Genomic DNA, 27,830 nt, shown 5'->3' on the forward strand with positions numbered 1-27,830 from the left:
GTCTTCTTTTTGGCTACCAATCAGAAGCTGAGCAAGAAACTGTGATGAGAATAAAAAGAAACTGGTTTTGCCACAAATGGTGCTATTCTGAAAGTATTCAAGGCTTAAGTGAAGTCTTTGGATTTATAGCTTTCATTTATTTGAGCAATTTTAAAGCTATTCAGCACCTTTAGTATTTAAGTTGTGAAACAGCCTGTCGTTCTGTTTCAGGAGCACGTGCAGAAACTAATTCCCGTGTCAGTGGTGTTGATGGCTATGAGACAGAAGGCATTCGAGGACTCCGGGCCCTTGGTGTTAGGGACCTTTCTTACAGGCTGGTCTTTCTTGCCTGCTGTGTTGCACCAACCAACCCAAGGGTGAGTCGTTTTGGGGTTTTTGTTTGTTTTTGAAACAGTCTGTCTCTGTCACCCATGCTGGAGTGCAGTGGCAAAGTCATGGCTCACTGTAGCCTCCACTTCCTGGGCTCAAGTGATCCTACCATCTCAACCTCCTGAGTAGCTGGGATTATAGGTATGAATCACCGCACCCAGCTAATTAAAAAATTTTTTTTAGAGATGAGGTCTTGCTCTGTTGGCCAGCCAGGCCAACAGTGAGTCTTAGTAGAGTGACAGCTTAAGAAACACCTACCCTGAGGCTGCCACAAAGTGATAGGATTCTGAAACATCTGGGTTATCTCATCAATGTTAAGAGCAGGGGATGGGGTTAAGATTTGATTAGTTTTAAAACCAAATCTTTGGACATATGTCTTTCTGATCTTGAAAAAAGTCTTATTTGATGTCTTACATAAGAGCTCAATGCTTTTAAGAACAGTGGTACAAATTATCCATGCTGTATTTTAAGTTTCACAGTTCCTCTGTTACGCTTTTGGAGGAAATATAAATAAAAAGATTTAGTAATCTGGGAAGTAAATTTCTGAGAATGATGAACCCCTGGCAGTATTGTTCAGTTAACTTGATTCTGTGTCATAAATGGGAGTTTGGAAAATAGTTCAGTATTGGAAAAAGGGAGTGAACATAATCTCTTACTTTATTTGCGTCTTTATATCAGTGATTAACATTCTGCTATGGCTTATCTCTTGAGCATTCACGTAGCTTTTTTTCTATTTAACTCACTGGACAAATGACACACCCTTAAGTGTCTTTGTTAACTGAGGGCTTACTAGTTTGGGGAGTTGTTTTTTTGTTTTTTTGTTTTTTTTAAAAACCTTTACAGTCAATAAATTGTGAGGTTGACTTCCCACGCAATGAAGTTTCTTCTCCTTTATGCTCTTTTGACTGCTTCTATACTAATAATTCTTCCTTTGTTTTCTACCCTTAGTTTGGGGGGAAAGAGCTCAGAGATGAGGAACAGACAGCTGAGAGCATTAAGAACCAAATGACTGTGAAAGAATGGGAGAAAGTGTTTGAGATGAGTCAAGATAAAAATCTGTACCACAATCTTTGTACCAGCCTGTTCCCTACTATACATGGTAAGAATTCCATCCATTTATACCATAAACTTGAAATCAAAATAATGATTATAAACAGCCGCAAGTTATTTCTTAAAGCACATAAATCAGACCATGAAAGTTTTTAGTGGGTCTAAAAGAGGTCATTTACAAAAGGACGGGTACATGATTTCACTTATTTGAGGTACCTGTAATGTGCAAATTCATAGAGACAAGGTAGGATAGAGATTATCAGTGACTTGGGGAATGGGAGAAATGAGTTATTTCATGGATAAAGTTGCTATTTGGGATGATGACAAAGTTCTGGAAAGGGATAGTGGTGACAGTTATAGAACATAATCTACTTAGTGCCACTGAACTATAGATTGAAAAATGGTTAAAATGATAGGTTTTATTATGTATTTTTATCACTTTTTTTTTTTTTTTAAGGAAAAAAAGTTATTTCATCATCTTATTTCCTGGCCTTATGACAGAAATGCACTTTAAGTTTCAATATGCTAGACTAGTCTCCTGGCCTTTTTGTGGTTGTAGTCTCCTGGCCTTGTTATTGTTGTTGTGTGTATGCACACACGCATGTGTGTGTGTGTGTGTTAGAGAGACAGAGTTTTGCTATGTTTTCTAGGCTGAAGCACTCCCTCCTGGGCTAAAGCAGTCTTCCTACCTCCAGCCTCCCCGGTAGCTGGGATTACAGGTGTAGGTCACCACACTTGGCTCTTGTTTGTCTTTTTATTTACCAAGATGGAGTGTTTATGATTGGTTACTTGTTCTGTCTATACCTTTGGCAGTTTCACATTTTCATGACTCTTGGTTGCTAGCTGTGTTTTGAAAGCTATAACTAACATTTTGGGCCTGGTGCTTTATCTTTGAACTCTTCCATCCTTCTATACTCGATTGGGATTGTGGTAAGAACTCATTAACCCTTTTTTAATCTTTTTAAAATTTTAATTATTTGTTTTTTTTTTTTTTTGAGACAGAGTCTCGCTCTGTCACCCAGGCTGGAGTATAGTGGCGTGATCTCGGCTCACTGCAACCTCTGCCTCCCGGGTTCAAGCGATTCTCCTGCCTCAGCCTCACAAGTAGCTAGGATTGCAGGCATGCCCCACAACGCCCGGCTAATTTTTGTATTTTTAGTAGAGGTGGGGTTTCGCCATGTTGGCCAGGCTGGTCTCGAACTCCCTCCTGACCTCAAATGATCCATCCACCTTGGCCTCCCAAAGTGCTGGGATTACAGGCATGAGCCACTGCATCCGGCCCTTTTTTTCTATCTAAATATAAGTCAAAGAAGTTTTGTTTGCGGAATGGGTTTTTTGTTTTCTACCTCTTTTGTTTTGTTTTGTTTTGTAGGGTCTCACTGTCGCCCAGGCTGGAGTGCAGTGACAGTGAACACAGCCTACTGCAGCCTCAACCTCCTGGGCTTAAACAATTCTCCACCATAGCCCCCAAATCAGCTGGGACTACAGGTGCCTGCCACCATGCCCAGCTAATTTAAAAAACATTTTTTTTTAGAGATGGGATTTCACCATGTTGCCTAGGCTGGTCTCAAACCTCTGGGCTCAAGCAATCCTCCCGCCTTGGCCTTCCAAAGTGCTCGAATTACAGGCATAAGCCACCACACGCAGCCTAATTTTCTCCTTTAAGGAATGCCTTGTGTAAATTTGCATAGCACTTTGTTGATGGAGTTCACAGAGTAGATAATTCCACAGAAAAATGTTTAATATCACAGTGTTCTTCTTTAAGAAAATTGTTTTTCCTTCTTACCGGGTTTATAAACTAAGCAGCTGTAAATTGCATTCAGCATCTTATTTAATCCACATGAATTCAGTTAACATATATTTATTCAGTACTGGTCACTGCAGGTGATAGAAAAGTGTTATGAACCATTTCCTCAAATTCTTGACAGAACTATAAGAACTGGCATTAAAAAGGACTAGCAAATGTGGTAGGCTGTAGTGGGCATAGTTCATTTATCAGGAGAGATCATTGAGGGCTAAGGCATTGGGTAAGGTTTTGTGTAGGAGGTAGGACTCATGGACAAGTAAAGGCTCTGGCTTTTAGGATAGTGAGCACTGGCACAGTGACATCTGTGGTGTAGGAGAAAACATTGGAACAGTGGTTTAGGTGACTAAGTCCACAGAGCAAGAACCAAGATCAGAAGCCAGGTATTATTACTCCAGTTTTATGCTTTGCTTTAGCTGACTCTACCTTTTGGTTGGTAAACATGCCTTTACTGTTTCCTCTGAAAGTGTTTAGCTTCATGTTGAAAAATTAGTTTTTCATCTATAGCTTTTCATTTCAGGCAATGATGAAGTAAAACGGGGTGTCCTGCTGATGCTCTTTGGTGGCGTTCCAAAGACAACAGGAGAAGGGACCTCTCTTCGAGGGGACATAAATGTTTGCATTGTTGGTGACCCAAGTACAGCTAAGAGCCAATTTCTCAAGTAAGCATTTGCCTGATATAGTATAGCAGGAAAAAGTGTACATAGTTCCCAGGCTGGCTGTGCTACCAAGAATACAGTCACCATGGCCTTACTAGGAGTGTAAATTATGACTATGTTAAATATATAATTCTCATAAAGATATGGCAACATTTTACAATTTTTTAGAATAGGGAAAAATTGCCTGTAATACCAATCTCACATTGAACTCTTTAGTCTTTGTATAATATCTTTGTACAAAAGTGTTCGAATATGTGAATTATGTATTTTCATTATTATAAATCATATTATACATACTTGTAATTTTAATTTTCCCTAAACATTTTTTCCATGTTTCTTTTCACATGGAAAAATCTCATGAGTTTCTCATTTTCACAGATGTCTTCTTCTGTTGGTATACTATAACTAACAAAATCATTTCCTTAGCCCTGTTAAATTTAACAGGATAGTTTATTATAATAATTGTTGATACAGATGCGGTGAACATCATAATGTTATATATATTTTTTGTTTGTTTCCTCTGGGTATATTGCTAGATACAGGATTGTTGAGACTAAGAATACAAACATTTGTTAGGTTTTAAAATAGGATGTACTTTCCAAAGGGAATGCTATGAGATATTTTATGTTAACTTTGTCAGTGTGAACACTATTTTGACTATTTTAGAAGCTGTAATAAATACTTGGTTACTTTCAAACTTTTAAGAAACTTAGGGCCCAAAATAAAAGCAGCCAGTTTCTGAGCACCTGCCATGTTCTCAGTGCTGTGTATGTATTATGTCTTACTCTAGCAGCACCCAGACAGGCATGTGTATTATTCCCTTTTTTTCAGGGAGTCACAACCTCTCCAAGCCTACAAGAAATTTGCCCACTCTCTTGTAGGTGAAAGGTAACACTGAGCCATGAATATTAAAATTCAGATACAGTTGCCATTGCCTGCAAAACGTGTGTACTTCGTGCTACATCAAGCTGCGTTTTCTTTATTTGTTTTGGAAATTTGTAACATAGTACCGTTTTAGACTATTGAACGTTTTTAGTTGGTTTGGAGTTTTACGAGTAAATATTTCTTTTGAACATATCACGAACTGAGTTTTAGATTTTAAGATAGTAGTCCTGTGTTAACAAAGGATTTTTTTTTTCTTGTCATTTTCTCTCTCCCTGCCCCCCAAAAAAAAGATGTACTACAGTGTTGCCTCTGGTAACAGTATCATGTGGTATGTGACAGTCCTAGTGAATTCCATAGCATTTTTTATGTATAAAATCTGTGTATAATGATAGTTGGAGTATCCAATCTGGCTGCCTTTTTTTCTTGCCTAATTGCCCTTGATTAGAGCCATCAGTATAATGTTGAATAGAAGTGGCAAGAGCAGACATCCGTGTCTTGTTCCTGATCTTAGGGGCAAAACATTCAGCCTTTCACCTTTAAGTTTGATGTTATCTGTGGGTTTTCATAGATGCCCTTTGTCAGGTTAAAGAAAAAACCCTTTATTAGACTTAGGAAAATCTTCTCTATTCCTGGTTTGTTTGGTTTTTATAATGAAAGGTGTTGGATTTTGTCAAATACTTTTTCTACATCTGTTTTGGTGGTCATGTAGTTGTTTTATTAATTTAGCATATCGATTGATTTTCAGATGTTAAACCAATCTTGCATTTCTGGAATAAGCCCCATATCTAGTTTTGTTTTATTTTTAATTGCAAGACCTTCTGATAGTTGATTGTTGCTGTTTATTACTATTGAAGACTTTTAAAATTGATGTTTTAGCCAGGCGTGGTGGATCACGAGGTCAGGAGATCGAGACCATCCTGGCTAACACAGTGAAACCCCATCTCTACTAAAAATACAAAAAAATTAACCAGGTGTGGTGGCGGGCACCTGTAGCCCCAGCTACTTGGGAGGCTGAGGCAGGAGAATGACATGAACCCGGGAGGCGGAGCTTGAAGTAAACCAAGATTGCACCACCGCACTCCAGCCTAGGTGACAGAGCAAGACTCCGTCTAAATAAATAAATAAATAGAATTTAAAAATAAATAAAATTTTAAAATAAATAAATAAAATTGATGTTTTAGGATAGGCGTGGTAGCTCACGTCTATAATCCCAGCACTTCGGGAGGCCGAAGTAGGCGGATCACCTGAGGTCAGGAGTTCGAGACCAGCCTGGCCAACATGGTGAAACCCCATCTCTACTAAAAATACAAAAATTAGCCAAGCGGCCGGGCGTGGTGGCTCAAGCCTGTAATCCCAGCACTTTGGGAGGCCGAGACGGGCGGATCACGAGGTCAGGAGATCGAGACCATCCTGGCTAACACGGTGAAACCCCGTCTCTACTAAAATACAAAAAACTAGCCGGGCGAGGTGGCGGGCGCCTGTAGTCCCAGCTACTCGGGAGGCTGAGGCAGGAGAATGGCATAAACCCGGGAGGCGGAGCTTGCAGTGAGCTGAGATCTGGCCACTGCACTCCAGCCTGGGCGACAGAGCGAGACTCCGTCTCAAACAAAAAAAAAAAAAAATTAGCCAAGCGTAGTGGCGCACACCTGTGATCCCAGCAACTTGGGAGGCTGAGGCAGGAGAATCGCTTGAACCCAAGTAGCAAAGGTTGCAGTGAGCTGAGATCGCACCACTGCACTCCTCCAGCCTTGGCGACAGAGCAAGACTCTGTCTCAATTAAAAAAAAAATTGATATTTTTATCAGGTATTAACTCTGAAAATACAAAAATTAGCCAGGCGTGATGGCGCATGCCTGTAATCCCACTTACTTGGGAGGCTGAGGCACGAGAATCGCTTGAATCTGGGAGGTGGAGGTTGCAGTTAGCTGAGATCGTGACACTGCACTCGTTTGGTGACAGAGCAAGACTCTGTCTCAAAAAAAAAAAAAAAGAAGAAAAGTCGAAGGAGATGAGCCTTCCCATTTAGTCTGTGCATGTGTCTTTATGAATTGCTTAAGCTTAATGCCACTCTCAGATGTTCTTTCAGCGATTTAAACTCTTCCGCTGGTTTTCATGGGAAGGGTGCTGTATAGTGACATATTAATGAGTCTTTGTATGATAACCTTGAACAGGCACGTGGAGGAGTTCAGCCCCAGAGCTGTCTACACCAGTGGCAAAGCGTCCAGTGCTGCTGGCTTAACAGCAGCTGTTGTGAGAGATGAAGAATCTCATGAGTTTGTCATTGAGGCTGGAGCTTTGATGTTGGCTGATAATGTAAGAACATTTTACACTCTTCAGTATAAAGAAGTCAGAATACCCCTACCCTATCAGTAAAGGCCTATAAGTTAACCGTTAAAAAGATGTCCTTAAAAACAGCATTCTCAGCTGGGTGCGTTGGCTCACACCTATAGTCCCAGTACTTTGGGAGGCCGAGGTGGGTGGATCACCTGAGGTCAGGAGTTTGAGACCAGCCTGGCCAACATGGCGAAACCCCATGTTCTCTACTAAAAATGCAAAAATTAGCTGGGCATGGTGGCGGGTGCCTGTGGTCCCAGTTACTCAAGAGGCTGAGGTGGGAGGATCACTGAGCCCGGGAGGTGGAGGCTTCTGTGAGCCGAGATTGCACCACTGTACTCCAGCCTGGGCGACAGAGCGAGACTGTCTAAAAAAACACAAAACAAAAAACCCCAGCATTCTTTAGTAAATAATTCATAGTTTTCTTTATCTAGAATTTAAAATTGTGATAATTGATCAGCATGTCCTGAGCATGTGTGTTTGCTGTGACTAGTTTAGATCAGTAGATGTGTACAAGTTGTAGGTATAAAATCAATCCTGGAGTTGACAAAAGGTTTTGATGTTGAGTGAAAGTACAGGAAGTGTATATTTTTAGTTATGCTCTTAGTTTTAAGTCAATTGTATGATTCTTTGTAGCTTTAGGATCTGTTGAATTATCTTCCTTAGAAAAGGGAGTTAAGAATCTTCACTTACCTGTCTTCTACTAGTTAGGAGAATAGAAGAGTCCCTGCAGTAGCAGACTTAGTGAGTTTACTTGTAATTTTCCATCTGAAAGACTGTTGTTATTTTTTCAAGATGAAGTCTCGCTCTGTTGCCCAGGCTGGAGTGCAGTGGTACAATCTTGGCTTACTGCAACCTCTGCCTCATGGGTTCAAGCAATTCCACCTGCCTCAGCCTCCCGAGTAGCTGGGATTACAGGTGTACGCCACCACACCTGACTAATTTTTGTATTTTCAGTAAAGACGGGGTTTCACCATGTTGGCCAGGCTGGTCTCGAACTCCTGACCTCATGATCCGCCCACCTCAGCCTTCCAAAGTGCTGGGATTACAGGCGTGAGCCACCACACCTGGCCATTGTGGTTTTTTAAGAGACAGGGTCTCACTCTGTCACCCAACTTGGGAGTACGGTGGCAATCATAGCTCACCGTAACCTCAAATGCCTGGCCTTAATTAAGCATTCTTCCTGCCTCGGCCTCCCAAAGTGCTGGGATTACAGGTGTGAGCCATGCATCCAGCTTGAAAGACAGCTTCTTAGGCTTGATTTGTTTGGTTACAGGGTGTGTGTTGTATTGATGAATTTGATAAGATGGACGTGCGGGATCAAGTTGCTATTCATGAAGCTATGGAACAGCAGACCATATCTATCACTAAAGCAGGAGTGAAGGTATGTGTATCTACTGTTCTACTGCATTGTCCATAGCCTTGTTGATTAATGTAGTACTAGAGAAATTCACCTGGGTAAAATTCATTACTTCAACTTTAATGCTGTTCATTAAAATGGAAAATACAGCCCTGAGAATTATGTATTCAAACTATAAATGTTGTTTAGAGTATTGTGTAAATGTATTGCTGTGATAGTAGAGGAAAATGTCCATGAACAAAGCTTCATTTTCTTTGACGAAGCATGCTCCAATTATAACAAAAATAACGAAAGATCAACAGATGGATTATATATATGTATATAATTATTTATATTAACAGATAATTTAAATGAAAATAAGTATGATAGTATAACCAATACTAGGGAGAATCTAAACTTTAAAAGCTACAGATTCAAGTAGATTTTAAGCAGTACAGAATTGTAAATTGAAAAGACAACTCTTTCCCTGCAACTCCCAGCAACAGTAGATGCTTAGTAGTATCTAATGGATAAAAAGGAATTTCAGGAGGAAGAAAAATAGGGATCTATTGAGTTTGTGCCCCTTTTAGGAATATTTTGTACATAAATAAGCATAATACCGACAGTTTCATTCCTGCTGGTTTAACTTCACAGTTTTATTTTGGCAATCTTTTACCAGAACATATTAGATCAACTTTAGATTTTTATTACTTTCCCATATTCAATTGTATATAACCACAGCTTGATTCTTTAGACTCCTGTTGAGTGACATTTGGTTCATTTTTAGTGTTTTGTATGACAAAATTGTAGTAAGCATCCTTGAACACAGCATCCTCTTATATTTGGCTATAAAAGAAATTTCTGACAAATTGATATCTTCAACGGTGTGCACATCACCAAAATCACATAGGAGTTCCTGTTGATGTGAAAAAGGATATCATTATTTTGGTTTGCGTTTAGTTAATTATGGGTGAGATTGAACATTTTGTTACATATTTATTGGCTGATGTCTATTTAAACCTGTTAAGATTCTTTATTTTGTGGTCAGGCTACTCTGAACGCCCGGACGTCCATTTTGGCAGCAGCAAACCCAATCAGTGGACACTATGACAGATCAAAATCATTGAAACAGAATATAAATTTGTCAGCTCCCATCATGTCCCGATTCGATCTCTTCTTTATCCTTGTGGATGAATGTAATGAGGTAACCCCATGAGCTTCCTTTTTTATTTCCAGTTTGAGTAATCGAGTGAGACAAGGCTGGAAGATACACTGCTCAACAGCTGGTGCATGTGTGTGCCCCAGCCTTTGATTTCCCTCAGGGTGGCACAGGATCGGGCAAAGGGTTTAGTAAGCAACTCAAAATAAAGTCATTTGAATTGCCGCTTCCACTTAATTGTGTTAAAGAGTATTAAGTGTTCAGGTTTTGTTACTATTTCTCAAAAGGAAACAAGTTACAGTTAACTTCCAACCACACTTTTTTTTTTTTTTTTTAAACAGCCTCTCACTGGAGACTGGGCTGGAGTGCAGTGGCGCAGTCTTGGCCTACTGCAACCTCCACCTTCCAGGTTCAAGTGATTCTTGAGTCTCAGCCTCCCAAGTAGCTGGGATTACAGGCATGTAACACCACGCCTGGCTAATTTTTATATTTTTAGTACAGACAGGGTCTCACCATGTTGGTCAGGCTGGTCTTGAACTCCTGGCCTCCAGTGATCCACACCTACCTCAGCCTCCCAAAGTGTTGGGATTATAGGTGTGAGCCACTGTGCTGGGCCCCAACCAAACTCTTAAGATTTTTATATGATTTTTTGTTTTGTTGATTTTTTGTTTTGTTGATTTTATTTTTCAGTCACCTTGAAAAAAACTGGGATGCCAAAGAAATTTCTTTTCTTCTTTTTTGTTAAATCATGAGTCATTTATCTTCGTATTTTTTCCTATCAAGTTGCTGAATATATTTTACCTTTTTTTCTTACTTTTAAGATTGAGTGAAAAAATGTAGATTTACTTGGATTCTGATACGTTAGTTTAATTATTAGAGTTATTTGTACTTAAATATTTAACAATGCACCTCAGATACCCACAGAACTATAAAATGACAGTTTGTAGGAACTAATATTTTAGGCCGTACTTTTTAAATCACTGAGCATGGAGGTTCTACATTTTATTGGGTACAATACACAACTCTTTATTACAGTGGAACTTTAAATATTATCTAAATAAAAGCAACCTTCCATTTTGTGTTTGGAGGGCTTGAATTTTTATTTATTTGTTTTTTAAAGACAAAGTCTTACTCTGTCACCCAGGCAGTGCCACAACCCTAGCTCATTGCAACCTCAATCTCCTGGGTTCCAGTGATCTTCCTGTCTCGGCCTCCCAAGTAGCTGAGACTACAGGTGTATACTACCACGCCTGGTTAATTTTTTCATCTTTTTGTAGCAACAGCAACAAGTTCAAGACCCGTGTTGGTCTTGAATTTGGCCTCAAACTACCTTACCACCTCAGCCTCCTGAGTAACTAAGATTATAGGCCTGCACCATCACACCTGGTTTGGTTTGGTTTGGTTCAGTTTTTTTCCCTTCACAATACAGAGACATATTTAATCACCAGATAATTGAGTTGTCTGATTTTCATACATGATTCATTAAAGTAGCTTTAGTAGCAGATCAAGTTATAAACCTTTAAAACATTCGAGATTTTTTAAAAACTGTTTTGTTTAGTTTTGTTTTGTTTTGTGACAGAGTCTTGCTCTGTTGCCCAGGCTGGAGTGCAGTGGCATGATCTTGGCTCACTGCAACCTCCACCTCCTGGGTTCAAGTGATTCTTCTGCCTCAGCCTCCCGGGTAGCTGGGATTACAGGCGTGAGCCACCACGCCCGGCTTGTTTTGTTTTTGAAACAGGGTCCTACTCTTTCCTGCAGTGGTGCAATCATGGCTCACTGCAACCTCAACCTCCTGGGCTAATGCAGTCCTCCCATCTCAGCCTCCCGAGTAGCTGGGACTACACGTGTGCACCATTGTGCCTGGCTAGCTTTTGAATTTTTTGTAGAAACAGGATTTTGCCATGTTCCCCAGGCTGGCCTCTAACTCCTGAGCTCAACCAATCCGCCCACCTCAGCTTCTCAAAGTGTTGGGATTATAGGCATGTGCCACCGTACCTGGCCAAAAAGCCTTTTTTTTCTTTTCTTTTCTTTCTTCCTTTCTTTTCTTTTCTTTTCCCTTCCTTCCTTCCTTCCTTTCTTTCTCTCTCTCTCTTTCTTTTCTTTTCTTTCTTTCTTTTTTTTGAGATGGAGTCTCACTCTGTTACCCAGTCTGGAGTGCAGTGTTGCAGTCTCAGCCCACTACAGCCTCCACCTCTCAGGTTCAAGTAATTCTCCTGCCTCAGCCTCCTGAGTAGCTGGGATCACAGGTGTGCGCCACCATGCCTGGCTAATTTTTGTATTTTTAGTAGAGACGGGGTTTCACTATGTTGGCCAGGCTGGTCTCGAACTTCTGACCTCAGGTGATCCCCCTGCCTCGGCCTCCCAAAGTACTGAGATTACAGGTGTGAGCCACTGCGCCCAGCCGTAGTTATTTATTTTGAGACAGGGTCTGGCTCTGTTGCCCAGGCCAGAGTGCAGTGGCGTGATCTCAGTTCACTGCAACCTCTGCCTCCTGGGCTCAAGCCACCCTCCCACCTAAGCCTCCTGAGCAGCTGCAGGTGCAGGCCACCATGCCTAGCTAAGTTTTGTATTTTTTGTAGAGACAGAGTTTTGCCATGTTGCCCGGTCTGGTCTTGAACTCCTGAGCTCAAGCTGTCCACCAGCCTTGGCCTCTCAAAGTACTAGGATTACAGGCATGAGCCACTATTCCGCGCAAACCACTTTTTAATTAGAAATGATTTCAAACTTATAGAAAAGTTGCAAGAAATGGAAAAGTGCATAGAACACCCATATAACCTTTACCTGATTCACATATTAACATTACCCTGTTTGCTTTATTACTTACTGTCTCTATATATCTGCACACTTTTTCCCTGAACCATTTCAGACCAAGTTGCATATTGTGGGGTCTTTTTTTTTTTTTTTTTTTTTTTTTTTTTCAATATTCTGGGATGAATATCTTCAAAATTTAGTGGCTAAGAGCACAGTCTCTGAAGCTAGACTATTCAAATACTGGCTCCACTACTTAACTGTGACCTTGGATAAATTACTTAACCTTCTAGGCCTCAATTTGCCCATGTATAAAATGGGGATAATATCATTTACCTAATAAGGTTTTTGTGAGGATTGCATAAGTTAATTTTTCTAAGACCTGCTTAAGACAACAGTGTCTCATACACTGAGGGCCCTATAAATGTTAGTTTTGCTATTTTGTTGTTTTGTTTTGAGACAAGGCTTGCTCTGTTGCCCAGGCCGGAGTGCAGTGGTGCAATCATGGCTTCACTGCACCTTCAGCCTCCTGGGCTCAAGTGATCCTCCTGCCTCAGCCACCTGAGTAGCTGGGATTACACATGTGCACTACCATGCCCAGCTAATTTTTTTGTTTTTTATTTTTTGTAGAGACAGGGAGGGTCTCACTTTGTTTCCCACACTGGTCTCAAACTCTTGGCCTCAAGCTGTCCTCTCACATCAATCTCCCAAGGTGTTGGGATTACAAGTGTGAGCCACTGCGCTTTACCCTACTGTTTTTAAAGCCATTCCTTCAGGTATAGTTTTAGAGTGGGGCAATGGTATACATTTAAAAGTTTGATTTTAAATCCATCTGTTCCCAAACTTTCATCAGAAACTTGGTACCCATTAATACTTCTGTAAGTGGCATATTAGAGCTTGTTTTTGGCTATAAATCATTTCTTATTGCCTGGGATAGTCTGGAGAAGATATTGCTGTGACTATCAAAGTGATTTTCTTGTTTTGAATTAGGTTACAGATTATGCCATTGCCAGGCGCATAGTAGATTTGCATTCAAGAATTGAGGAATCAATTGATCGAGTCTATTCCCTCGATGATATCAGAAGATATCTTCTCTTTGCAAGACAGTTTAAACCCAAGGTAACCTACCCTTTTGTACTGGGATAAGGTATAATGGGTATATTGAAGTGGAATTTAAATAAGTGTATTATATGGAAATTAACTGAACCTGTCATCTACCTTAGTTCCTAAATTTTACAACTTTTTTTTTTCTTTTTCCTGGAACAGCAATTTGTTTTTTCAGAGAAGGCTGAGAAAGGGAACTTTAAAAAAAATTCTGAATAATTCCATTATTCGTTTGGTGGTAATAAGATTTTTATAGCGGAAGAGTTTTGGATAACTGGATAGTCTAGAACATTCTTTTATTTCAAACATTACTAAGAACCTTAAAATTGTTTATGTGCCTAAATCAATAGTTGAATTTTTCTTTGAGGGAAACATTGGATTCCTCTAGGCCATTATGATAAATACGAATTACTGTTTCACAGTGATTGATGTATTGTATTGGTCTGACTCCATCGTGGACCCAGGATTCCTACCTGGACATAAACCCCCAAATGCTTGGCATTTTCCCAAAATAGGGTATGAAAAGGAAAAAAAAAAAATTTCATTCTGGTTGAGATTTTTACACTGTTGGCCAGCTTGACTTCTGGAAGGTGTTACTAGGTATTGATCATTTATCATCTTCACTTGATTATTCATGAGATTGTGGTTGGCTGTCACTGTCCCAGAAGAAATTTAATCATTTAAGGGTTATGGGTGATTCTTGTGTAAAAAAGAGCATCTGTTCTCCATGACTGCATACTGATATACTGATCCCTGTGTAACCTTGGCATGCTTCCTTAATATGCTGAATTCTTTGCTCTGAAAAGCTGAGTATCCTTTAGATATAAAGTTTATTGAAACAGCTTTTTTTTCCCCCAAAGACAGCATGAGTTAATTGAGCCTCAAATACTGAGCATTAATTTGTTTAATGAGCATTGACATCCTGAGGTGTAAAAGACATTACGTCTTGTTCCATTGCTTCAACTTGTTAAGCAGCTTTTAGAAATGGTCATTTGCTTAAATACTAAGCTTTTTTTCATGTTCATAAAATTAGTAACGTGGAATTCACAAGCCTACTTATTATTAATCTCTTTTGAAAGACATTACAATAGTAATTTATCGTCACTGGCTTCTCCAAGTGTCAACCCTCTCAGTTCCCTAAATGTTTCCACCTGGAAGGCTCTTAAACTCACATTTACCGTAGCACTCATCAAATAGAAATGTTTCTCTAACTTGAGTGATGATCTGAAACAGATTTCCAAAGAGTCAGAGGACTTCATTGTGGAACAATATAAACATCTCCGCCAGAGAGATGGTTCTGGAGTGACCAAGTCTTCATGGAGGATTACAGTGCGACAGCTTGAGAGCATGATTCGTCTCTCTGAAGCTATGGCTCGGATGCACTGCTGTGATGAGGTATCAGAGTCACTTTGATATGATGAGAGCAGAGATAAACAGATTTGCTGCCTTGTAGGCATGTTTTTAATCTTTGGTATGGGACGTACTAGAATTCGCTGCAAATATATTTTTATGTAACTGTCGAGTGCTCACAAGACCATGGAATTCTTCCCTATTAAAAGCTTGTTAAGCATTTGAGTGTAGTTGTTAGACGGAGATGATCACGTCATAGGTTATAGAGTGCATAAAGACATAAGTTACCATTTAATACCTTTCATTCAGGAAAAATGTACTTAGACCCCACAAGGTATTAGTAGGCCTCTGCGCTGGCAATACAGATAAGATAATGTAGCCCCTGGCCTCAGAGGAACTCTCCTCCTTAGGTTGCATTTGTATAATGTTTGATTTTTAGATTGTTCTTTGAGCCCTGCGTTCCACGAGGATAGGTCAGTGGGTATTAATGGGGTAAAAGGGGAGTAGTACGAAAGGGCAATCAAGCGTCCCATCTTCGCTTCAACCAAAGCAGCCCTGCGTTTTCCTAGTTTTATTAATAGGTTTGACGGAAGGTTTTCTTTGGAAAGGGGGTTTGGCTTTTTTTTTTTTTTACAGAATGATGAGTTGTTTCACATACATCCTTATGAATACCCAGCTCAAGATCCAAAACATTTCCATAAGTTCAGAAAGTTCCCCCTGCCTCTTTTCAGTCTTAGCCCTCTTCCCCTGAAGTAACCACTGTTCTGACTTCAATCACTACTTTTATCCCACAGGTTAATTTTTTGACGTTTTTCCCCTAAATTTTCAAATTCTTTGATATTGTACTTTACTGTTGACGAAGTACTTTCGCACTAAGTTATTTAATATTCTTTGATTCACCTAATATTTAGGGAACACCTGTAGGGGACAAATAATGAATGAGAGCCCCTACCTTCCATTGCTGCTAATCTGGTGGGAAGGAGACATGTATTTAATTAAGTATGTAAAAAATGAGAGAGAGTGGGTGATCAAATAATCTCTATACCAAATCCCCATGACACACAGTTTACCTATGTAACAAACCTGTGTGTGTACCCCTGAACCTAAAATAAAGGTTGGAAAGAAAAAAAAAAACCAATGAGAGGGAGAATATAATAGAGCATCACAAGCAGATGAGATGAATTACTTTAGGAGGAAGAGGACTCGGAGGGGCCGACATTTAAACCCAGTTACTGAAGGGTGTGCAGAATTTGGATAGGCCAGATACCCTGGGACAAGGTCATTCTAAAAACATGCTAACATTTTGTACTTTTTTTTTTTCATTGTGATAGGTCCTGAAATGAGTTTCATGAAACTGATATGTGTCTTAGGGCAGTCTCTAATTTATTTTATTTTGTTCTATTTTAAAATTAGTCTTTAAATAGATAGCAAATTCACATGATATTAAAATATATGCACATAAATTATACACACAAACATTTTCTGAATGAAATTTAGTATCTTTGCATATATTTAAGAGCTATTTCTGTCTCTTTTTATGTTCATAATCTTTATCCGTTAAAAAAATTATTTTGTTAGAAAGGCCTTTCTCACTCTAAGATTATAAAAAATTCTCCCATTATTTTCCTAGCTAGTTTTCTAGTTGTTCCATCACCATTTATTGAACAATCCATCTTTTTGACACTGGTTCGGCATGCCTTAATTATATATTCTTGTGTGTGTTAGGATTTCCTTTTGTACTTTCTGTTCTGTTTCGTTGAGTCTTATCAGCTCCTCTTACATTAGTACCATGATGTTTTAATCTATGGGGCTTTGTAGTTTAAAGGTAGGGCTAGTTCCAGCGTGTTGTTCTCTTTCAGCTGTTGGGAACTTAGAAATCAGCTTGCTCTGTTTTAAAGAAAAACCTGGTATTTTTTATCAGTGTAACATTCAATTTATATTAACTTGAAGAATTGAAAACATCTTTATGATTTTTCCTATTCAATAGGATAGCACTTAGAATAGGTTAGGTTGTACTACTATAAAATCTCAGTTGCATAAAACAATTTTTTTGCTTTGCTACACATCCATTAGGTCATCAGGGGACTCACCTTGTCAAGTTACTCAGAGATTCAGGCTGATATAAAGGCTTGAACTTGGTATATGCTTTTTTGATGACAGAAAGCAGGGAAGAGAAGGTGGTGAGCCACGTGCTTTCTCCACCTTCTATCCAGAAATGGCACATACTCACATTTCATTCGCCAGAGAAATTAACATGGCCGCCCCTAAGTTCAAGTGGATAGGGAAATGCCTTCCTACCAGGTGCCCAGAATGAGAAGAGCAAACATTTGTGAACAGTTCTGATTACCACAAATACCACAGACACCTTTCCACTTAAGTCTTTTGTTTCACTCAGTAGTGTTTTAAACTTCTTCATATGTTTTTCGACATTTCTTACTGAATTTATTTCTTGATATTTTATCATTTTTGTTGGTACTGGAAGTAGCCTTTTTTTCCATTTCATTTTCTGTCCGGTTTCATTGCTGGTTGTTTTTTTGTTTTGTTTTTGAGATGGAGTCTCGCTCTGTCACCCAGGCTGAAGTGCAGTGACGCAATCTCGTCTCAGTGCAACCTCTGCCTCCCGGGTTCAAGTGATTCTTCTGTCTCAGCCTCCCAAGTAGCTGGGATTACAGGCATGCGCCACCATGCCCAGCTAATTTTTTGTATTTTTAAGTAGAGATTGGGTTTCTTCATGTTGGTCAGGCTTGTTCTCTAACTCCCAACCTCAGGTGATCTGCCTGCCTCTGCCTCCCAAAGTCCTGGGATTATAGACGTGAGCCACCATGCCTGGCCTAGTTCTTATGGGATGTATGTGTTTTTGGGTTCATATGATATGTATATATGTTTGTATTTCTACAAGTACATACTTAGGAGTGGAATTGTTGGGTCACAGGTTAATGCATGTTTTTCTGCCAAACAGTTGTGTCAATTTCTGTTTTCACCTGCTGTGAATGAGAGTTGTTCTACCTTCTTGTCAACACTTGATATTGTCAGTCATTTTAGCCATTCTGGTGAATTTTTAGTGCTGTCTCTGTGTATGTAAGAGAGAGAATGAGAGAGGGTGTTTGTGAGAAAAGCAAAGCAACACTGAGAGTGTGTGTGTTTGTGAGAAAACCAAAATACATACTACTGTGATTTCATTGGGAGAAAATCTGTTTGGTATATCAAGAAAAGTAACTGAATTACTTCATCATTATTGGTTTAGGTCCAACCTAAACATGTGAAGGAAGCTTTCCGGTTACTGAATAAATCAATCATCCGTGTGGAAACACCTGATGTCAATCTAGATCAAGAGGAAGAGATCCAGATGGAGGTAGATGAGGGTGCTGGTGGCATCAATGGTGAGATACTTGTTCATATGACTGTTTTGGAGTTAGGGACCAAAACATTTTCTGAGATGTCATGTGGTAGAAGTACACCTGCTGATGGTTAATGAAGTCTATGGTAGCAAAAAGGAAAAAGCAGATACTGAATTCTATTAACTGTTTATAAGTTAAAATGAAATTAAATAGTTGATATATATATATATACTTGGCCAGTGCAGTGGCTCTCACCTATAATCCCAGCACTTTGGGAGGCTAAGGCAGGCGGATCACAGGGTCAGGAGTTTGAGAACACCCTGGCCAATATGGTGAAACCCCATCTCTACTAAAAATACAAAAATTAGCTGTGCGTGGTAGAGGCTGCCTGTAGTCCCAGCTACTTGGGAGGCTGAGGCAGGAGAATCTCTTGAACCCGGGAGGCGGAGGTTGCAGTGAGCTGAGACGCGCCACTGCACTCCAGCCTGGGTGACAGAGCGAGACTCTGTCTCAAAATATATATATATATATATATTTGAGAGACTAAAATAAAAGGCACCAAAATGGTGATAATAGACATAAATCCCCTGGGTTTTACCCTAATTTGTATTGTTGTTTTGCTTCTGAATTAAAACATTGTTTAAATCACATTAGAACAGAAAATACTAGAAATTTTATTTATTTTGAGATGGAGTCTCATTCTGTCACCCAGGCTGGAATGCCTTGGCACACTCGTGGCACTGCAGCCTTAACTTCCTGGGCTCAAGCAGTCCTTCTCCCTCAGCCTCTCTAATAGCTGGGACTATATGCCCATGCCACCACTTCTGGCTAATTTTTTGAAAATTTTTTGTAGAGACAGGATCTCGCCATATTGCCCGCGCTGGTAGAATTTTTTATTTTGTATATAATACTGCAAGTGGACTTTCAGATTGTGAAATCTTTATATCTGATCCCTCACATTCCTCCCAAGTTAGTTTTTGTCTTTACTAGTAGAGTTTATACATTTGCTTCTAATTTATTTGAAAGTTATTATATACTCTCTATAACTGTATGCTTGGTTGTTTTTTTTTGTTTGTTTTTTTGTTTTGTTTTGTTTTTTTTTTTTTTTTTTTTTTTTTTTTTTTTTTTGAGATGGAGTTTTGCTTTTGTTGCCCAGGCTGGAGTACAATGGTGCAGTCTCATCTCACTGCAACCTTTGCTTCCCGTGTTCAATCTGTTCTCCTGCCTCAGCCTTCTGAGTAGCTGGGATTACAGGCACCCACCACCACGCCCAGCGAATTTTTGTATTTTTAGTATAGACAGGATTTCACCATGTTGGCCAGGCTGGTCTCGAACTCCTGACCTCAGGTGATCTGCCCGCCTTGGCCTCACAAAGTGCTGGCATTACAGGCGTGAGCCACTGCACCTAGCCAGTTTATTTCATTTTTCATTTTTATTTCTTGGCAGGAGATCATGTGGGAATGTATGCTTGTGTTAAAATTAGTATTAAGGCTGGGTGTGGTGGCCCATGCCTGTAATCCCAGCACTTTGGGAGACCAAGGCAGGAAGATCACTTGAACCCAGTAGTTCGAGATGAGCCTCGGCAACATAGCAAGACCCTGTCTCTAAAACAAACAAAATAATAATAATTTTTAAAAGTGAAAAAATCAGTATTAAATATAAGTAGTATATTTGTAAATACTTGACAAGGAGATGTTAGGGGCACAAAAATAAGATTCAGGTGGTCAATTTTCACTTAGGTCATGCTGACAGTCCTGCTCCTGTGAATGGGATCAACGGCTACAGTGAAGACATAAATCAAGAGTCTGCTCCGAAAGCCTCCTTAAGGCTGGGCTTCTCTGAGTACTGCCGAATCTCTAACCTTATTGTGCTTCACCTCAGAAAGGTGGAAGAAGGTGAGGCTTACCTGGTACTGCTTACATGCTCGGTCACTTCTGTAAGCTCTGTTCACATAGGCCACTTGTGATTGCCAAACTTCGTGTTGTTCTGTTGGAAGAAAGGATAAGTTGTTAGATAAACTCACTTTAGCAAAGTAAATTTGTGGAGTATCAGCATACCTGCCAGCCTGAACATTTCTTCACGAGCTTATTGTCAGGCAGAGGTTTGTAGGTCCTTCTTTTTAACATTCTAAGCCTATTTTAATGATTTTGGGACCCGATAACATATGAAGCAGCACATACAAATGTTTTTACAAATGCAAAATTACTATTCCCTTACAATGGTCCTGTTTAAAACAGCTGGACCCTTAGGGTATATTTTAACAGTAATTAATTGAACCCAGAAATCTGTACTATCAAAAGGCCAATGTAGACTAGAAATGGGGTAAAATCCTCATCTAGTTATTAGTAAAGTGTGGCATCTGGACACTAGTACGCTTCCTACCCTTAACTGCTTTACCATGCTATTCAAAGTTTTATCACCCTATAGTTAACTACAAAGCGGAAGGAAAAATTACGAATTCAAGATGTTGAACCTAAACTTCTACTTGATAGTTAAGCATCAGATAATTCTTGATTAAAAGCCCCAAGGATGGCTTGTGCCGGCTTCCTGGAACATTTTGTCATCACAGTATTTGCTCTGCTGTGAAAGAAGAGAACAAGAGATTGTCGTTTCTGCCCTTGTTCCCTTGGGAACTTGAGACCAGTAGGAGAGAAGGCAACAAAGTGGCCACTAGGACACCTCAGCTTTTGTCCTCATTCCCATCTTGCACAAAATGATTTGGGAACTCAGGGTGTTTTTGATTCATGTTATATGTCATTATTCTTTTCTCCCGCATACAGCTAAGTTTTAAACATAGCAGAAGTTGAGTTTTATGATAGTTAATGTTATCCAGGTCCAAACATTTCCTATGTGTTGACAGTTCTACCAGGACTTTCTAAAAGTCTGGTAGACGTTGGACTTGTTAAAAGAAGCAGGCAGTTCAGTTAGTAAGATGAACCTTGCTAAAATAAACAGGTAATTTTTTATTTTGAGTGAATACTCATGAATTTTACTTAAACTCCAGTTCCATAAAGCCTTACCCTTTCTACAGAGGAAAAGTTGTTATATTTCAGAATTTTTGCTTGCTATTGCTTCATTCCTAATTTATGCTTTTAGTTTCTGTTGGCAAACATTCTCAGAGGTGGTAAAGCATAGGAAGATGAAGAAAAAACCTTCATACTTTGAAATCTTAATAGCTTTAAGAAACGTATTTCTTATAATCTATTTTATTAGGTTTCTCTCCTTATGGATAAAGGAAGGCATGCTTTAATACAAGTGATACGACTTGTTATTTCAGGCTTATGCTAGAACATTGCGGACTTTATGTCAGCAGATGTACTTTCGGACAGCTTGATGTTTATCTAATCTGTACATTATCTTGTTGTATATGTGGCAGAAATTTAACCAAGGACTGACAGTACAATTTGCTAGGTTAATTTAAATGTGTTTTTTTTTTTGTTGCAGAAGAGGACGAGTCAGCATTAAAGAGGAGCGAGCTTGTTAACTGGTACTTGAAGGAAATCGAATCAGAGATAGACTCTGAAGAAGAACTTATAAATAAAAAAAGAATCATAGAGAAAGTTATTCATCGACTCACACACTATGTAGGTGCAGAAGTGCGCTTGTTCTGGTATCAGGGAGGGAGGAAGTTCATGCCCTGTATCTGCAGGTTCACTAGTGAAATTTTTTTTGACCTTTGTTTGTTTTGAATCATTGGAGTATAGTCAGAAGTATGAGTTGTAAAATAAGGGAGAATTAACAGCAGGTAAATGACTTATTTCCTCTGCTGAAACAAGCAGAATTTAGGTGAAGTCTCAGAAGGTGGGATTGAGGTCTTACTAGTTAGGTGTTTTAAGCTTGTTTCCCACCCTCCCATTTGCCCTTGGTCGTACTGCTGTCACCTACTCCCTATGTTTCATTTTCCTCACATTCTTAGTTCCCACCTTACCCAACCCAATAGTAAATCTTCTGTCTTACTTATTTGGTGAAACCTCAAACTAGGTTAAATATAACTTTTTTTTTCTTGTATCCTTTTCTGAGCAGCTGAAATTATCTGGAGAAAAGCATACAATTGTGAGCCCAGTCTTATTTAAATTGATGACCAGAAGTCTCAAGTGGACGGTTCTTATTGTCTCATCAACCTCATGACAGCACTGCCCAGTGCAATTCCTTTTCCCTGGTCAGCTCTTTGCCTCACTGTCTCACAGGACCATCGCATGCCTTCTCTCCACTCCTGTCAGCTGGCCATTCGCAGTACTCAGCCTGTCCATAGCTTTGTCACAGTTGATCACTCCTAAAAATACTGTCTTCTTAACTTGGTTCTGAGTCACTATATCCTCCTGGGGCTTCTTTCTCACCGGTTATTCTCTCTTAGTCTCGTTCCCTGAATCTATCTTTTTTTTGAGACGGAGTTTCGCTCTTGTTGCACAGACTGGAGTGCAATGGCACAGCTCTCAGCAGCCTCTGCCTCCCGGGTTCAAGTGATTCTCCTGTCTCATCCTCCCAAGTAGCTAGGATTACAGGAGACTGCCACCATGCCCAGCTAATTTTTGTGGGGTTTTGTTTTTTTTGTTTTGTTTTTTTTCCAGTAGAGACAGGGTTTTGCAATGTTGGCCAGGCTGATCTAGAACTCCTAACCTCAGGCAATACACCCACCTTGGCCTCCCAAACTGCTGGGATTAGAGGTGTGAGCCACCGTGCCTGGCCTGAATCTTTCTCTTCTTACTTTACTTGCAGATTGCTTACATTCATTACCTAAGTGACCTCATTTGGTTTTATGAATTTACCCATCTACTGATGACTTCCACATTTATGTCACCAGCTCTCACCACTCCTGTAAACTCCAGATGTGTAGAGCTGGTTGCCTACGGAGAGCATTTAACAGGCATCTCGTGCTTAATGTGTTCAAAAACAGTCTTGTTCTTACTCAGTTGCTATAGGCCAAACGCTTTGAAATTATCTTTGACTCCTTGATTCCATTCTCCTCTCACAACTCCTCTTCAGCAGCAAATCCGCTGACCCCTACCTTCAGTGTGTGTATGTTTTCTATTCTCTTTTTACTGCCTTCACCAGCCCACCCAAGCCACCAGGCATGGACTGTTGCAGGAGCCTCATAATTGTCCTTTTTTTGTACTGGCGTCTTGCTCAGCAGCCAGATAAGTCTTTTTTTTTTTTTTTTTTTTTTTTTGAGACGGAGTCTCGCTCTGTCGCCCAGGCTGGAGTGCAGTGGCGCAATCTCGGCTCACTGCAAGCTCCGCCTCCCGGGTTCAAGCCATTCTCCTGCCTCAGCCTCCCGAGTAGCTGGGACTACAGGCGCCCGCCACCTAGCCCGGCTAGGTTTTTTGTATTTTTTAGTAGAGACAGGGTTTCACCATGTTAGCCAGGATGGTCTCGATCTCCTGACCTTGTGATCCGCCCTTCTCGGCCTCCCAAAGTGCTGGGATTACAGGCTTGAGCCACCGCGCCCAGCCCAGATAAGTCTTTTTAAAATATAAATCAGATTGTTTTACTGCCCTCCCTTCCAGTGCTTCTCTCATGTAAGAATGAAATTCAGCCTCCTTGTCATGGCCTGCAGAACTATATACAATGAATTCACCTCATTTCACAGCAGTCTTCCCCTTGCCCATTCCACCCCAGTGACACTGGCATTGTTCCCTAGACACACTAGATATGAGGGCCTTTGTACTCACCCTTTGTCTTTTTCCCTAGACATCCTCCTCCTCTCCAGTGTCTGCTCAAATGTTACCTCTTCAAAGNGGCCTCCCAAAGTGCTGGGATTACAGGCTTGAGCCACCGCGCCCAGCCCAGATAAGTCTTTTAAAATATAAATCAGATTGTTTTACTGCCCTCCCTTCCAGTGCTTCTCTCATGTAAGAATGAAATTCAGCCTCCTTGTCATGGCCTGCAGAACTATATACAATGAATTCACCTCATTTCACAGCAGTCTTCCCCTTGCCCATTCCACCCCAGTGACACTGGCATTGTTCCCTAGACACACTAGATATGAGGGCCTTTGTACTCACCCTTTGTCTTTTTCCCTAGACATCCTCCTCCTCTCCAGTGTCTGCTCAAATGTTACCTCTTCAAAGAAGCCTTTCTTGCTAGCCTGCCAAAATAATAGCCTTCTGTTCTTGCTGTCACCCTGCCTTGTATTTCTTCATAATGTTTAACATGGCCCAGCAGTATATTCTTTATTTAAGTGGTTAGTTTGTCTCTCTTATAGAATATAAGCTCTGTGAGGGTAGAGACTTTGCCCCAGGAGCTACAGTGGTGCCTGGCACATAGCAGGATCAAATATATGTTGAATGATTAAATTTTCCTATTTTGCGGCAGAGATTTAACTGTTGTGCCAATTCACAGTGCTCACTATGTAAATATTATAGTGGTCATGTATTGGGGTTGTGTCTTCTGAAAAACCGTCTTACTGTGAAGGTAGATCAGTGTGTGATTGTTGGGGAGTAGGGAGATGTAAGAACAGCTACTCAGATCAGGGTCCAGAGTTGCTTTTCTGGTGGCAGGACATGTCTATGTGCTCCTTGGGATCAGCATAAAGTAAAACGACTCAGGCAAGGAATCTACTTCAGGACTTTGGAACACACTGTGAAGCTAACTGATCTAAACTTGAATTACTTACTTACTTACTTATTTATTTGTTTGAGACAAAGTCTTGCTCTGTTGCCCAGACTGGAGTGCAGTAGCATGATCTCAGCTCGCCGCAACCTCCACCTTCTGGGTTCAAGTGACTCTCTTTTTTTTCTAAAATGGAGTCTTGCTCCGTCGCCCAGGCTGGAGTGCAGTGGCCAGATCTCAGCTCACTGCAAGCTCCGCCTCCCGGGTTTACACTATTCTCCTGCCTCAGCCTCCCGAGTAGATGGGACTACAGGCGCCTGCCACCTCGTCTGGCTAGTTTTTTTTTTTTTTTTTTTTTTTTTTTTTGTATTTTTTAGTAGAGATGGGGTTTCACCATGTTAGCCAGGGTGGTCTCGATCTCCTGACCTCGTGATCCGCCCGTCTCGGCCTCCCAAAGTGCTGGGGTTACAGGCTTGAGCCACTGTGCCTGGTCTCAAGTGACTCTCTTATCTCAGCCTCCAGAGTAGCTAGGGTTACAGGCGCCCGCCACCACACCCAGCTAATTTTTGTAGAGACGGGGTTTCACCATGTAGGCCTGGCTGGTCTCAAACTCCTGACCTCAGGTGATCCATCTGCCTCAGCCTCCCAAAGTGCTAGAATTACAGGCATGAGCTGCTGCGCCTGGCCTGGATTACCTTTTAAAATTTGGCTTACCACCTGAACTAATTTGCTACAGAAAACTAGAGAGCTTATACTGTGCTGATCAGATATGCCTCCTGTGAAGGTATGTTAACACATAGAGTGAGTGCTTGAAAGTGTCCAGTCCAACTTCAGGAGTAGATTTGAAAGGGCAATTTTTAAAAAAGTGTCCAGTCCCCCTTAGTGGCATCAGCATTTATACTGTGGAGCTTTGCCAAACTTCTTAAGATCAAATCACAATTTGCTGAGTTCCTTTCTATGGGCTTGGCTAGGAGCTCTTCTCATTTGTGGACATTTTGGACTGACCTATAATTATATCATGGGCTTAAAATCTGTCATCAAGATTTTTTTTTTGAGACGGAGTCTCGCTCTGTCACCCAGGCTGGAGTGCAGTGGCCGGATCTCGGCTCACTGCAAGCTCCGCCTCCCGGGCTCACGCCATTCTCCTGCCTCAGCCTCCCCAGTAGCTGGGATTACAGGCGCCCGCCACCTCGCCCAGCTAGTTTTTTGTATTTTTTAGTAGAGACGGGGTTTCACCTTGTTAGCCAGGATGGTCTCGATCTCCTGACCTCGTGATCCGCCCATCTCGGCCTCCCAAAGTGCTGGGATTACAGGCTTGAGCCACCACGCCCGGCCTTGTCATCAAGATTTTAAGCCAGATGGCATGTTCTACCTTTTTTTTATTCAGAGTGAAAAATTTTTCAGATGAATTTTCTTTATAGATTTTCTCCTAACTCTATGAAATGGTGGTATATGAAAAGTTCAGTGGTCAGTAATTAAAAATTGCTGAACGATATTAAGTATGAAACAGACTTCCAGTTAATTAGAAGATTTTGCAGAATTGTTTAACCTTAAAATTGAAGCATTGCTTCCTTTTTTTAAGTTATATTTACAAGCATTTGATGTAATATATTTAAGTATTGCTTAATTTTCCACAAGGGGTTTATGGTATGAAAAGGTCAGCATCCTACTAGGAACAGGGTTTAGCAGAGCACTGATAGTGATTTTTGAACAAAGTGTAGTCCTTTTCCTAGGAGTTTCTAGTTGGGAAATGAAAGAAAATGTTGATAGCAAACACTCAGAAGAAGGGTCAAGTCTTATATCTGGACATTGGTATAATACTGCTTGAAACCTGAGGACAAATATTTGTGTTTCACAGGATCATGTTCTAATTGAGCTCACCCAGGCTGGATTGAAAGGCTCCACAGAGGGAAGTGAGAGCTATGAAGAAGATCCCTACTTGGTAGTTAACCCTAACTACTTGCTTGAAGATTGAGATAGTGAAGTAACTGAACAGAGCTGAGGAACTGTGGCACACCACCTCGTGGCCTGGAGCCTGACTGGAACTCTGCTAGGGACAGAAATGCTTCTGGAAGTGATGCTTCAAGATTTGTTTTCAGAAACAAGAATTGAGTTGATGGTCCTGTGTGTCACATTCATCACAGGTTTTATACCAACACAGGCTTCAGCACTTTGGTGTGTTTCCTGTCCCAGTGAAGTTGGAACCAAATAATGTGTGGTCTCTATAACCAATACCTTTGTTTTCATGTGTAAGAAAAGGCCCACTACTTTGAAGGTATATGCTGTCTTATTGAGCAAATAACTTTTTTTCAATTGCCAGCTACTGCTTTTATTCTTCAAAATAAAATAACTTGTTCTGAAGTTGTCCATTGGATTTCCTTCTACTGTACCCTGATTATTGCTTCCATCTACTTCTGAATGTGAGTCTTTCCCTGTTTGCTTAATCTGGAGTGAAGGGGTAGAACTGTGGCATTATGGATTAGGTTTCTATGAGAAGGAGTCATTAGAGAATTCATATCAAAGCTAGAGGCCTTGGAGATGACTCCAAGGTTAATTCCAATTTTTTTTTTTTTCAGTTTATAAAAATTAAAAGTTTATTGTACTTTTTAAAATTACTCTTTAATTTCTTTTACTTCTGTGTCCTAAGGGTAATTTCTCAGGATTGTTTTCAAATTGATTTTTTAGGGGAAGTAGGTCATTTGCTATATTATAAGCTATCCTCAAATTTTATGGTCTTCCAGGAAATGTTATTACCATTTATGATACTAACAGTTCCTGAGACTTAGCTATGATCAGTATGTTCATGAGATGGAGCAGTTCCTGTGTTGCAGCTTTTAACAACAGATGGCATATCTGGGACCTGCAGGGCCAATTAGGGAAATGTAGTAGTTCCATGTTCTATATGGTGAGCTTATAAATAGTAACTTCACTTTCTGCTGACTTGAAAAGGATGGGGTGAGTTGGAGGGGGCCTGGAAATGGATAGAGAAGTTACATAGCAGATGCAGGGTATAAGCTGTCAAGCATGTTTTTAATGAGGGTGGGAGGAGGGCCCTTGACACTGTGATGAGGAAGCTCTGGGGTACAGGATCTCAGACTTCCTGTTGGGGGAGTGATAGGGATACTAGCATAGCACAAACACCA

General features: G+C 40.4%; 1 protein-coding gene across 1 annotated transcript in view; it reads left to right on the forward strand.

Annotated features, from left to right (window-relative positions):
* Window positions 1-27,048, forward strand: part of MCM6 (minichromosome maintenance complex component 6) — a 37,286-nt gene extending 10,238 nt beyond the window's left edge. The window contains exons 6-17 of the mRNA XM_017888487.1: window positions 211-356; window positions 1,318-1,468; window positions 3,744-3,885; window positions 6,938-7,079; window positions 8,377-8,484; window positions 9,488-9,643; window positions 13,337-13,465; window positions 14,684-14,845; window positions 18,045-18,180; window positions 19,878-20,033; window positions 21,583-21,722; window positions 26,546-27,048. Coding sequence (XP_017743976.1) covers window positions 211-356; window positions 1,318-1,468; window positions 3,744-3,885; window positions 6,938-7,079; window positions 8,377-8,484; window positions 9,488-9,643; window positions 13,337-13,465; window positions 14,684-14,845; window positions 18,045-18,180; window positions 19,878-20,033; window positions 21,583-21,722; window positions 26,546-26,662 — 1,685 coding nt within the window. The 3' untranslated portion in view covers window positions 26,663-27,048. The remainder of the gene's footprint in view (window positions 1-210; window positions 357-1,317; window positions 1,469-3,743; window positions 3,886-6,937; window positions 7,080-8,376; window positions 8,485-9,487; window positions 9,644-13,336; window positions 13,466-14,683; window positions 14,846-18,044; window positions 18,181-19,877; window positions 20,034-21,582; window positions 21,723-26,545) is intronic.
* Window positions 27,049-27,830: the final 782 nt, after the last annotated feature.

Source organism: Rhinopithecus bieti, unplaced genomic scaffold, assembly GCF_001698545.2.
Source record: "Rhinopithecus bieti isolate Rb0 unplaced genomic scaffold, ASM169854v2 scaffold_15296, whole genome shotgun sequence".
In the NCBI taxonomy this organism is placed as follows: domain Eukaryota; kingdom Metazoa; phylum Chordata; class Mammalia; order Primates; family Cercopithecidae; genus Rhinopithecus; species Rhinopithecus bieti.